Source organism: Macaca mulatta, chromosome 3, assembly GCF_049350105.2.
Source record: "Macaca mulatta isolate MMU2019108-1 chromosome 3, T2T-MMU8v2.0, whole genome shotgun sequence".
NCBI classification, from domain to species: Eukaryota; Metazoa; Chordata; class Mammalia; order Primates; family Cercopithecidae; genus Macaca; species Macaca mulatta.
Genome location: NC_133408.1, coordinates 151,374,220 through 151,387,736, shown reverse-complemented (window position 1 = coordinate 151,387,736; position 13,517 = coordinate 151,374,220). Strand labels below are relative to the sequence as shown.

The 13,517-nt window shown below is 40.3% G+C and overlaps 1 protein-coding gene across 4 annotated transcripts in view; it reads left to right on the top strand.

Moving 5' to 3' along the window:
• Positions 1-13,517, top strand: part of DOCK4 (dedicator of cytokinesis 4) — a 469,859-nt gene that overhangs the window by 421,781 nt on the left and 34,561 nt on the right. For all 4 annotated transcript variants that reach the window (XM_077997203.1, XM_077997201.1, XM_077997202.1 and 1 more), the window contains exons 36-39: positions 2,735-2,883; positions 5,604-5,690; positions 7,495-7,599; positions 12,367-12,508. In XM_077997203.1, coding sequence (XP_077853329.1) covers positions 2,735-2,883; positions 5,604-5,690; positions 7,495-7,599; positions 12,367-12,508 — 483 coding nt within the window. The remainder of the gene's footprint in view (positions 1-2,734; positions 2,884-5,603; positions 5,691-7,494; positions 7,600-12,366; positions 12,509-13,517) is intronic.

Sequence of the window (13,517 nt, the reverse complement as noted above, 5' to 3'; positions counted from 1 at the left end):
CTTGTTTATGTACTGTCTGTTTCTGCTTTTGCACCACAGTGGCAGAACTGAGTAGTGGAGATAAAGACCACAGCCTAAATTATTTACTGTCTGGCCCTTTAAGAAAAAGTTTGCCAACTCCTTCCCTAGACAGCACTCTCTTGTCAGTGTATGTGTTCTACAAAATAAACTACAAATTCTTTATTCAAGGTCTGTTGTAATTGAACCAACGCCTGTCTATTCAGCCTCATCTTACCACTTGTACCACATACCCTCCTTTCATCCTTCAGGATCAGCTCCTTCGCCTTCTTTTCCATGCAGCCATCCCCCTCCTGAAGTTCTTTTTCTTCTCTTTCTCTCACCATCTCCATGCCCCACAATCCTCCCGTAGGCTGAGTGATTTTTCCCATCTCTTTTTTCCCATTGCATTTTTTCCAGATTTGTTTTGTTTTGTTTTGTTTTTGAGACAGAGTCTCATTCTGTCGCCCAGGCTGGAGTAGAGTGGTGTGATCTCGGCTCACTGCCACTTTCGCCTCCTAGGTTCAAGCGATTCTCCTGCCTCAGACTCCTGAGCAGCTGAGATTACAGGTGCCTGCCACCGTGCCTGGCTAAAGTTTTTTGTATTTTTAGTAGAGACATGTTGGCCAGGCTGATCTCAAACTCCTGGCCTCAGGTGATGCACCTGCCTCAGCCTCCGAAAGTGCTGGGATTATACATTATTACAATGATACATGGGGAATTAAACATCAGGAGATCATCTCAGGGATGTCAGAGAAAACTAGATGCCTATTAAAATAACAGCACTCTTCTGAGGATCTGGTTATTATAATTCTTGTGCAATCAGAGCAGTCTTCCATGGCTACCTATGTTATGGTGATTCAGCTCTGTGTCTGCATCCACCAGTTAACTGACACCCTTTTTAGTGGCTGCTTTCTCTGTCCATCTTACATTCAATCCCATAAAGAAAGAGACCAACAAGAGTGCATGCAACAGAAGGCATCCCTGTCCCTGTCGGGCAGCTTTCTTGTGCCCAGCTGCCTCTGGACCACAGTGCATCTTGCTCATTCCTGGAAAGTGGATACTGGAGTCCGGGGGGTCCAACTATGAGGACTGGAGCCTCAGCAGCTACTGAAGCTTCTTAAAAGAGTTGGAGGTGGGCTCTTTCATACCTGTACTACATGGAGAGCCAATGGGAAAATGGGGATAGAGAGACTGGTAAGAACCAGATCATGAGCAACCTTCTCTGTCACTGTAGGAGACCTAAATTTATTGTTTGAGCTACTGAGAGTCATTGACTGGTTTTAACCAGGGAAGCAACATCATCATTTATTTGCATTGAAAGAAGTTCATATTGGTAACTGCAAACTGAGTGGAGGGGGATAAGAGACTGCTGGTGGATTAGGAAAGCTTTCACAATAGTAATTGACCAGGAGATTGTATAAGCTCACCAAATGTAATTGAAGAGAAAAAAGACCAGAGCCTGTGATAGGTGCCCTGGCCCTTCTTATTGCAACTATCTTTTTTACATGCAGATGGCCACATCATAGCATTATAACTTAGCATGTTACTTTAGGGCTTTATGTGTAGTTACCCTAAAGGCAAATAAATGAAGAAAAGGAATTACCATTGTTGATACCATCTGAAAAGCTACCATTATGTCTTTTGAGAAACCTATGAGGTGGAGTTAAATGGACGAATAACCTAAGTATTTGTCCATTTTATTCAATTTAGTAATTGAGTTGGCTATTATGACATTAGAGGAAAAATTATTATAGTCCTTTATCAGTGACAATTCTGGTCCCTATTCTTGATCTATTTGGCTATATTTACAGTTCAGGAAAAGGAGAGACCTGCAGAATGGCAAGTATTCTGTCAAATACACTATCTGTCAACTATACTTAAATTCATAAGTCACCTTTTCCACTTATGTGTATATGGAAAAATCACCCCTTGTTTCTGCAGGAAATTCAACCATGTCAAGCACGTAATGATATCAGTAGTCTTTACAGAAGATTTGTGGGGCCATCTGGGGCAAGGTGGTCATGTCACACAGCCTGCAACAGTTCATTCTCTCTCACACACACAAATACACCCACACACCGACATACTCCCCCTACTCCTCATCCAGCATTTCCACCCTCTCCAATTCCTACCCTGTTGCTAGATTTTTTTCTTTCTTTTTCTTTTTCTTTTTTTTTTTTTTTTTTGTCTTCACTCAGCTTCTCTCTGGCTTCTTTGCCCCTTGTAAATTCTGCCTCCACTCTGATCCCCGCTCCTCACCAGTTTCAATTTTTCAGCCCTTTATTATTCCAAAGAATTTGCCATTTTTTGTTTCCTAAGCCTGCTCTTTGGAAGATGCTCATAGTCCCCAAGGAACTTACTAGTGAACTCTCCCAGCAAACAAAGGCCTGTCTCCCCACATCTTTGAACCAGCAACAGCAAGATATCCTTACACATTTTTATTATGCTGTAGCATACAGACATTTTAGGGAAAACAAAAACAAAAGGCAAAAACAGAAACAGAAATTACAGGGAAACAAAAGATGAAGTACAGATCTCTGAGAAGTCCAAGTCCATCATCCAGGGGAAGTCCTCGTTCATTACCCTACTGCTGCATATATTCTGGACATTTTTCTGCTATATCACGAAGTTTAGAAAATAGTATTTTTTTCCCAGTTTGTCGGAAACTGGCCACATTTGAAGGAATGTGGCTTGGGGTCCTGTCTCAATCATTGCCTTCCCACGTGACTTGCAGAAGCTGCATATACCCTCCTCTTATATGATGAGCTACTGGAATGGTCTGATCGGCCCCTCAGGGAGTTCCTGACCTACCCCATGCAAACAGAATGGCAGCGCAAAGAGCACCTGCACCTCACCATCATCCAGAACTTTGACAGAGGCAAAGTAAGTGGCCCTGCCCCACCCGGGGTCCCTCCTGGGGTGGTGGTGTTGATGTCCCTTTCCCTTTCATTTCTAGTGTATGAATGCCCACCTCCTTGAGCAGAGATCCTCACATTTTAACGTATATTAGAAACACCCAAGAGCTTGTTAAAATGAGGATTCCTAGGCCCCACTCCTAGCCATTCTGATTCGTTTTGATTTTGAATCAGCCATTCTGATTCATGCCTTGTCTGGCACGAGGCTGGGGAATCTGTGATTTTAACAAGGACCCTAGGAGAGTCCAATGTGCGTGACCTTTTCATTACACTTTGATAAACAAGGATTTAGAGATTTTGATCGCCAGTAACATAGTCCATTCCTGGCTGCTTTAGCAAAATACCCTAGACTGGGTAGCTTATAAACAACAGAAATTTATTTCTCACAGTTCTGAAGGCTGAGAAGTTCAAGATCAAGGCCCTGGCAGATACAGTGTCTGGTGAGGGCCATCTTGCTGTGTCTTCACATGGTGAAAGGGACTGGCTAACTCTCTGGGGCCTCTTTTATAAGGGCACTAATGCCAATCATGAGGGCTCCACCCTCATGACCTAATCACTTCCAAAGACCCCATTTCCTAATACCATCCCATGGGGGTTAGGATTTCAACATACGAATTTGTAGGAGACCCAAATGTGCAGACTGTAGCACACAGGTATTATATTCTCTGAAAAACCATTATCACCCTTCACAGTCTCCCGAAATTGGCATGCATTCTGCCCCATTCTACTTTAAGGTAAAATATATGAAACTTAATTTGTTTAAAGAATTTTGTGGCATCCCATCATATACTTAAGAGATGCCTTGGGGTGTTGAAAAAACGTCACTGACCTCATAAAGCAATTCAGTACATCACCTCCCTCCACTTCCTCCCCCTCTTCAAGGGCTTGTAGTCCTCTTTTAAAAAATTCATGAATCTGACCACCATTGTTTATTGGATTTGAACACTTGGGTGCTTTGGTGGTACATGTCTTAGACTCAAATATATCTTCCAGATTGCGAAGGTTAAACAGAAAATTAAAATACAACCAATGGCTGTAATTCTTTTACAAAATATAATTGGGTACACGTAAAAATTTGATGCAAGGAAATTGCTTCTTTCTTTTTTTTTTTTTTTTTTTTTTTGAGACGGAGTCTCGCTCTGTCACCCAGGCTGGAGTGCAGTGGCCGGATCTCAGCTCACTGCAAGCTCCGCCTCCCGGGTTTACGCCATTCTCCTGCCTCAGCCTCCCGAGTAGCTGGGACTACAAGCGCCCGCCACCTCGCCCGGCTAGTTTTTTGTATTTTTTTTAGTAGAGACAGGGTTTCACCGTGTTAGCCAGGATGGTCTCGATCTCCTGACCTCGTGATCCGCCCGTCTCGGCCTCCCAAAGTGCTGGGATTACAGGCTTGAGCCACCGCGCCCGGCGGAAATTGCTTCTTTCACATCTTCCTTTATTATTTATCTAGCTACACTGACATACCATTACATGAATACCAAAAGAAATGTTTTTGTGCCCTCCTGCTGTAAAGTTTCCACCTGTGGGATAAGGTGGTACAAACTCTCTGGATTCATGTATTGGTCCATCCCCAGGAGTTTGTGCTAGATCAGGGGTTGCAAACTATGGTCCACAGGTCACATGACTCACTGCCTGTTTTTGTGCAGCCCCAAAGCTACAAATCTCTTTTACGTTTTTAAATGTTTGAAAGAAATCAAAGGAATCATAACATTTTGGGACATGTGAAAATGATATGAAATGCATGTTTTATTGGCCCTAAATTCTTATTGGAACACAGCCATGCTTAATTGTGTCTACGACTGCTTTGGTGCTATAACAGCAGAATTGAGTAATTGTGACAAAGACTATATGGTCCTCAAAGACTAAAGTGTTGACTTTCTGGCCCTTTGCAGAAAATGTTTGCTGACACCTATACTAGATCAAAGACTTTTATACATTTCTGCTGAGAGTAACCAGCTGGGTTAGACCTCTCACAATTTGCAAGCACAACTAAGCCAAGCAAGAAATCCAGGGTACCAGTCACAGATAATTGGGCCTTAGGGGTCAGTGGTAATTCTCTCCTCTGCCTGTTTATATCCATCTACTCGGCCATTGTGGAACTGTAGTTATTTCAAGATGATTCTGGAATGACAGCAAAAAATATTGTTCATGCACCAAATATTAATGACTGTTGTAGTAGATTATCGTTTCCAGCATTCAAAGGATTTTTAATAATTTACATTTTAATTACATGGTATTTTCAAGCTTAAAGTCTCAATGATATGATTAAAGGTATGTTATAAAGATTAAGGAGTGGCCAGGTGCGGTGGATCACACCTGTAATCCCAGCACTTTGGGAGGCCAAGGTGGGCGGGTCATGGGGTCAGGAGATCAAGACCATTCTGGTCAACATGGTGAAACCCCATCTCTACTAAAAATACAAGAATTAGCTGGGTATGGTGGTGCCTGCCTGTAATCCCAGTTACTTAGGAGGCTGAGGCAGGAGAATCGCTTGGACCAGGGAGGCAGAGGTTGCAGTGAGCCGAGTTGAGCAACTCCAGCCTGGTGACAGAGCGAGACTCCGTCTCAAAAAAAAAAAAAAAGATTAAGGAATAAGGCTTGGTGCTCTGAACACACTCATGTTCTGACTTTTGGGTAGAAGTAAGTGGATGTTGTCGGATGGTTCCATTGATCTCATTCATTTGTCCACAGTGTTGGGAGAATGGCATTATCTTGTGCCGGAAGATTGCAGAGCAGTATGAGAGTTACTATGACTACAGAAACCTGAGCAAGATGCGGGTAAGGTGCCTGACTGCATCCTGATCAGGCCATAGCCTCCCTTTGTGATTAGCTTTCCAGTGTGGTTCTATGAAATTAACTCTGTGGTCTTGCAGAAACGTTTTTTAAGATAAATCCTCTGAAGCATACTTAGCTATTTATACAGAGAAATAGCAAATTGATTTGTGTAATGCTTTTATTTAATATAAAAAAGTGAGCGCTTGATCTGTTTAATACACCATATATGAAATATACAGTCTAATCCAGGATTAACACTTTTAGTTTATTGTGGAAAATCTCCACCCTGTTTGAAGAGTTTCCACTTACACATGTTTCTGTAACAATATACCATTCTTAGTCCCATAATCTGCAAATCTGTGGGAATGGCTGACCTATTTCTAAATAATTTAGGGCCAAATTCTGTACGCGTCACCTCTCTTTAGCTTCAGCAATGTGTTTTTATTTGCGGGACTTAGATCGAGATTTTAGCACCTAAGAGCTCAAGGAGTTGAGTACTCTGTTTCTCTGAACCAGATGTTTCATACCTGCTTTGCTCTGAGGTTCAGACAAGTCCTCCTTGCCCTCCAAGTCCTTACTCTTGAGCAGCATGAACGTTTGTGTCATCTTGTAATACACAAGATCCTGCTGAGTGTGTCAGTTCCTCGGGGTTTCTAAAGTAGGATCATCAGTTTTTATACATTAAAAAAAGATTACAATACTGCCTTTTAATTTTGAGGTAGCCATTTAAGAGATAATACCATAAACCTGTAACAGCTCATAAAATCCCTTACACCCCAACAAGGAATTTATTCAACTGGCAGGAACTGACTCTGTCCTTTTGGCACAGTATTTCATGTCAGCAGTTCATCGATACTTCTCCTAACATGAAAACGAAAGAGAAAAACCCTGTTTTAACTTCAGTCCATCATGTTGACTCTGGCAGGCACTGCAGTTTTATATAAAAACATTGATGTTCATCTCTTGGCATCCTGTTCCTGTGACGAGAAGCGAGGTGATGATGTTTACTTGTGAGAGCCCTTGGGTGCCATAGTCACTAAGATTTTTATAAACCCAAAGCATTATACTTCATGCCAACTGCTCTTTGGGGTGCTGTTACTAGAGGGGGGATAGAGGAGGAATCTTCAAGTGTAATATTAGTCTTTCTCTGGAAACCCTGGGGATGATAATGCCATGAATGGGAAACCATAAGCTTTATATGCTTCATAGTTTCAACATTGTCAGGCGCACTTAAGAGCTTTCGACCCAGACAGCACTTTGCACTATGGGTCTCCTTTGGTTTGGTTTGTTGTTTTATCCTTGCCCAACCTGTGCAAGATTGCACCTTCCAAATGTCCTGAATTACCATAGGCAGGTGGAGGCAAACCCACAGGTAAGTACATCTGGCACGAGAATTCTCTAGAAAGGTTTTGCCTCTAATAATTCACGTTAATTTCTACTTAATTGTGAAGAAAATATTTTTCTTGATAGACTACATGCGTAGAAATAATTTTTCTCTTGGGATAACATGTGATAATACACTTGATCCTTTAAAGCAGGGGTAAGCAAACTACAGCCTTTGGGCCTAGCAGAATTAAATAGTTGTGAAGGGACAATATGGCCTGCAAAATGTAAAACAGTCTCTGGACATTTATAGAGGAAATTTGCCAATCCCCAACTTAAAGCATCAAAAAGAAAGTCAGACCTTCTTTTCGGCAAACTCAATTAAAATAAAGTTCTCCTTTATATAAAAGAGAAATCTTATTCTCTAACTTTGATAGAAACGAAAGATGAGATAAAATGCTTAGAACTTTTCTGTGCTTTCTAGATGATGGAAGCCTCTTTGTATGACAAAATTATGGACCAGCAACGTCTTGAACCAGAGTTCTTCAGAGTTGGATTTTATGGAAAAAAATTTCCATTTTTCTTAAGAGTAAGTAATATACTATTTAATTTTGCTTTCATAGTTCTCATATAGATATCCCAATCAAGAAAACTAAGCTGTTAGTGACATTTTATATGACAGGTAGTAATATGCATGAGACTTTCTTTAAACTTTTACTTTGCAGACATTATATTAATCTAGAATGCCTTGTTTTAAATAATTTCTGAGATAGCAATCAACCCCTTCCTAAATTTAGTATATTTTGTGAGCAATCTTTGATAATAATAGTTTCCCTTATATGATACCCACTATTTTAATTCAGTCTGCAATTCCCATCAAGTTAGTATTAGAAAAAAAAATGGCGGGGCACTGCAGGAGGCTGGGAGTTGCAGAGTATCGAAAGCAATGCAGTTTCACATCACGTGAAAACCCTACCTCCAGCACCATGTAAAGAGTGTTGTTTGGCCATTTTGATGAATTTGTAAAAAGATAAATGTCACCCAGCAAAGAGACCCAATTTATTGCTAGTATAAACTCCATTTCTACAAAGGGAAAACCTTTAGACATTCTAAGATACCTACAAGATAATAAAATATTCAACTCCATTCTTTTCATTTTTCACATTCTGCCAAGTAGTGTCTTCTAGGCTTGAATATTTATTGGACACTTCAGTATATACACCTTCCTTGTGTAAAAACATTGCTTAAAAGAACAAATGTAATTCCCAAGCAACTAAGGAAACGTATCTGGGATAATTTTAAAATTGAATCAATTTGTTACAACTTTAGTTCTCAATATACAAATATTTTGATGTTTGTTTTTACCTAAATCTTGCCTGTCAGCACATATGACAGGATACTAGGATGGGTGTGCTTGGAGAAGAAGAGAAAGATTTCACTTTATTGTTTGTTTAATAATCATTATCTGCCTTTCAGAATGAAAAAGACAGATAGGTAGATCCCAAAATATCCAATACAGGTTCATTTTAGTATCACATGGAACAAATGTTGTCTTTAGTCAATTGAAATGACCGTGCATTTGGGTGCTACACAGACATAATGTGCAATCTCCTTGTTGCATTAAAACACAGTATAGTGGGCGGTCACAAAGCTGACTCTGCAGGTGGGCCTGCCTAAAAATGGAGGAAATCTTGATTCCTGATAAAAAACGTCAGTAAGTGGGCACAGTGGCACGCTGTAATCCCAAGAACTTGGGAGGCTGAGATAGGAATATCACTTGAACCTGGTTCCAGACCAGTCTGGACAACAGAGCGAGACTCCCAAAAAAATGAAAATTAAAAAATGGCAGAGTCAGAATACATGTTGAATTTAAAAGACTAAGTTTTGGAGGTGTAGCTGGTCCCAAGCTGTTATGAGCAACCCCGCTAAGGACTGCAGATGGCCTGGATCCAGGTTCTGAGTGGAGCGGCACAGTCTAGAGCTGTAGCCGCACAGAGGGCTGGGGATTGCACAGCAGGGTCCAGATGCTTCTCTGCCTCAGTAGGTCATCTCCCTCTGTTGGCACAGACAGACATGACACTGTTGGCAGAGTCACATCTGAAAGATTATAATTAAAAGTATAAAGTTTAAAAAAGCTAGAAGTAGTTTAAGAGTCATAATTTTAAAGAGAGTTTAGCAAATTGGAAAACTGCATTAGCTAATAGAATAAATTTTGTTAAAAAGTCAATTAGAATAAATCAATCTTCTATATCATCCTTCTTTTAAAAATAGCTTTCCTGGGTATAAATGGCATTTGCTTCAAAATGAAAGAGAAGGGTCCCCCTCTATTGGTTTCTAAAGGGCACTACACTCTTCAGAATCCCGGAGCCTGACCTTTTTTCTTAAGGAATCAGATTCTAGTCTGTTCTTGGATTTAAAAGCAAACAAATATCAACATTAAAAACTTCCTTTTGGCCAGGCACAGTAGCTCGCACCTGTAATCCCAGCACTTTGGGAGGCCAAGGCAAGAGAATTGCTTGAGGCCAGAAGTCTTTTGTTGTTTGATCAATTTCCAAGATAATTTTTAGAACTCAAATACATTTATACAATGTTATGATCTAAGTAGGGATTTTTCCCCTCATGGAAAACAGGTTACTTTTGGCTGGGCACAGTAGCTCACGCCTATAATCACAGCACTTTGGGAGGCCAAGGCCAGAGGATCACTTGAGCCCAGGAGTTCAAGACCAGCCTGAACAACATAGTGAGACCGTGTCTCTACTAAAAATAATAAAAAAGTAGTTTGGTGGTATGCGCCTCTAGTTCCAGCTTCTTGGGAGACTGAGGCAGGAGGATTGCTTGAGCTCAGGAGTCAAAGCTTCAGTATGCTGTGATTGAGCCAGTGCACTCCAGCCTGGGTGACAGTGAGACCCTGTCTCCAAAAAAAAAAAAAGAAAAGAAAATGGGTTAAAGAATACTAACATAGAAGTTCTACTTCTATATACATGCTTAAGAAAATTGAAAATACATATTCACACAAATACTTGTACCTGAATCTTCATAGCAGCATTATTCATAATAGCCAAAACATAGAAACTGCCCAAATGTCTATTAACTGATGAATGGGTAAACAAAATACAGCATGTCTATGCAATGATACTTAGCAATAAAAAGAAAAGAAATACTTATATGTGCTACAAAATGGATGAACTTTAACAATACTATGTTAAGTAAAAGCTAGTCACAAAAGGCCAGCACATTGTATAATTCTATAACAGGCAAATCCATACAAACAGAAAGTCGTTTTGTGATTGGCTGGGGGAAGGGGAAAATAGGAAGTAACTGCTAATGAGTATAGGGTTTCTTTTTGATAATGATGAAAAGATTCTGAAATTAAATTTTGTTAATGTTTGCACAACTTTATAAATATACTAAAAACCACTGAATTGCACATTTTTAAAAAGTGGATTTTGTTTTATGTGAATTATATCTCAATAAAGCTATGTTTTTCTCAGAAAAAAAAAGAGTACTGATAAGGAAGATGCTTTATTTCTTGGAGTCCCAAATATCAGCCAAAATTTCATTTTATTTTAAAATGGCTTCTTAATAGCATTGAACGCCTGTATTCTTAGAGCAAATGCCCCGATTTTTACAAACTGTTATGTATAAGCATTGTTTTAAAATATATATCATTTACTAGGATATTTGAATATTTATTTGGGGGCTCCTGTAATAGGCAGAGAGGGATGTATTGTCTTTTATTTTATCAAGCAAATTAATTATCTTTTGAGTAGAATTTTTAAAATACAGCATCAGATATTGTAACTTTTATCTAGAAAGTTTTAAATATAGAATTGTATGGGGTCCACAATTATAGGTAGAGTCTGCCTTAACCTTGTGTTTTTCAAAAGATCATGATTTATTTAGGGGTTTGTGGGGAATCGAGGTAGTTTATCCAGCCCAGTTCCTGCTGCATTTCCTCTGCCTGCCTGCAGCTGCCCTTTCGTTGCAGAAGAACTAAGCCTCTGCCCATGACTTGTTTCTTACTCCCTCACTGTGGCCTGCAGTTCCTCTTTACGGCATTTTACATAAGAACCTCATAGAGCTGGACAACATGGAAAACCCTGGGCCTCAGCTCTCTAGGCCCCAAACTGATCTCCCCTTAACTTGACGATCTCCAAGGCCTGAGATCCCGCAAGCTTTCTTGGTCTTGGTAGCTCCTAGGCATTTTTCCTGCGTACACTAGGCCGTGTTCAGTTTAGAAAGAGCCCAGGGTCTGGACTCAGACCAGAATTTCAATCTAGTACACGTGGACAAAGTATTTCCAGACATTAAGCCGTGGCCAGGCGTGGTGGCTCACGCCTGTAATCCCAGCACTTTGGGAGGCCAAGGCAGGCAGATCACCTGAGGCCAGGTGTTCAAGGCCAGCCTGGCCAACACAGTGAAACCCGATCTCTACTAAAAGTACAAAAATTAGCTGGACATGGTAGTGCACACCTGTCATTCCAGCTACTTGGGAGGCTGAGGCAGAAGAATTGCTTGAAGTTGGGAGATGGAGGTTGCAGTAAGCCGAGATCATACCACTGCACTCCAGCTGGGGCAACAGAGTGAGACTCCATCTCAAAAAAAAAAAAAAGACTTTCAGCCCTCGTTCCCCAATTATAAAATGGGGTGGGGTAGGGGACAGTGACTACCTGTCAAGCTTGTATGAGTTGAATGACACGTGCAGTGTGCTTCGTCAATGACTGTGCTCAATTACAACTTCATTACCATTAAAATGTCAGATCCATCATTATCTAATCAGATCATTCAGGTACTTTTGGGAAACCTTCCCATCTTTCCAGCTGTCTTAACCTACCTCAGAAATAACCTTCACCATTCTTCCTGAAGGAGAGCATCATGAATGGCAGAATACTCATACACACACACACACACACACACACACACACACACACATACACACACAAAAAGCAGACAACAAATTTACTTTTCCTCCACGTTGTAAAATTACCCATGTGAATTTGATATGTATTTTATAAAAATAATCTTTACACATGTGCTCATTAACATTTAGAGGGAATACAAGTGTTTCGTTTTTATACTTTGGTGCTCTGAGAATCCTCTTTGCGCCTCATGCAAGTGAACCAGAAAGAGTGAGGCATTCTATTGGGTCTTATGAAATGCAGTAGAGAGTGAACTCATGATCTTTATCTGCATTTTTAACAATTGGGCAAACTTTTCAGATTGTTCCAACGTATTTTTTGTTAGAGTGTCTTGGTATGAGGCGTGTGGTCAGTTACTGCCAGTGTCATGTTTTTTGACTTTGTCTGTAATCCACTCCGTTATATAGCCCTAATTTCTTTTTTGCTTTCATCTCCAGAATAAGGAGTTTGTGTGTCGAGGGCATGACTACGAGAGGCTGGAAGCCTTCCAACAGAGAATGCTGAACGAGTTCCCCCACGCCATCGCCATGCAGCATGCCAACCAGCCCGATGAGACCATTTTCCAGGCAGAAGCTCAGTGTATCCGCACCTACAAGGGCTGGACTCAGTGAGATTGCACTGGCTCTTAGCTGCAGAGCATTTTCATGCAAGGTTGTTCAGCCACCAGTCCCTTTTCAACAGCCACATCCTTACTGCTCCCTTTTTTCCGTCGTCTTAATTTTGGCTTAACTCCTTCTGAATAGAACTTAATTGTTCTATTTATTATGATGATGTCAGTTGAAAGAACTCTCTTGAAAGAATTTTTCCCTTTTAATTAAACCTCTTGAATAGCTCACCCTGCCTTTAAAGCTCCTTTCTAGTGATTTCCTTTAGAATAAATTTCCTTTGACATATCCTGTGGAAACTGCTTAAGTTCAAGAAAATCATAGTATTATGCTTACTGGCACATATTATTTGCCCCTCCCCCCACCCTGATAATTTTTTTCTAGAATGAGGAATGCACGAGAAAGAGCTACTCCAGTATCTTTCGGGGGCTTTTAGCTATGGCATCCTGAACAGCCTTTAATCATTGTTGTATAATTCATACTCTTATTGTCTTAACACAAACAACTGAGCTGAAATTATATAGGTATTAGAGACAAAGGCAGTTCACCCCAGCACTCTTTTCTGAACCCCTCTGCCTTTTCCTGAAACTGATGGTCTTAAAAAACACCTAAAACTTCCACTGACAATTGTGAATACCATCTCAAAGCTGAAACCAAAATGCAAGACATGCAAGAAAGCACATAGGAAAAATATTTTGCTATCTTTCTTTGGATAAGAAGAGAAGGAAGTAAATATACAAGTTAATATGATACCCCTTTAATGTAATTTTTAAAAATATAAACTATAACTAAACACCCTGCATATGAATACAAGATTTGGGAGAGAAGTTATCACAGATGTGGGAAGGCTAGGGACACAGAAAATCACACAGATAGGTGGAAGTCACTGTCAATGTTCTAGTTTCTGTCTTTGGTCATGGTTGCATAGGTATTTACATGTTATTATCAGCAAACAATAAATTTAAATGGCTCATGCACAGACT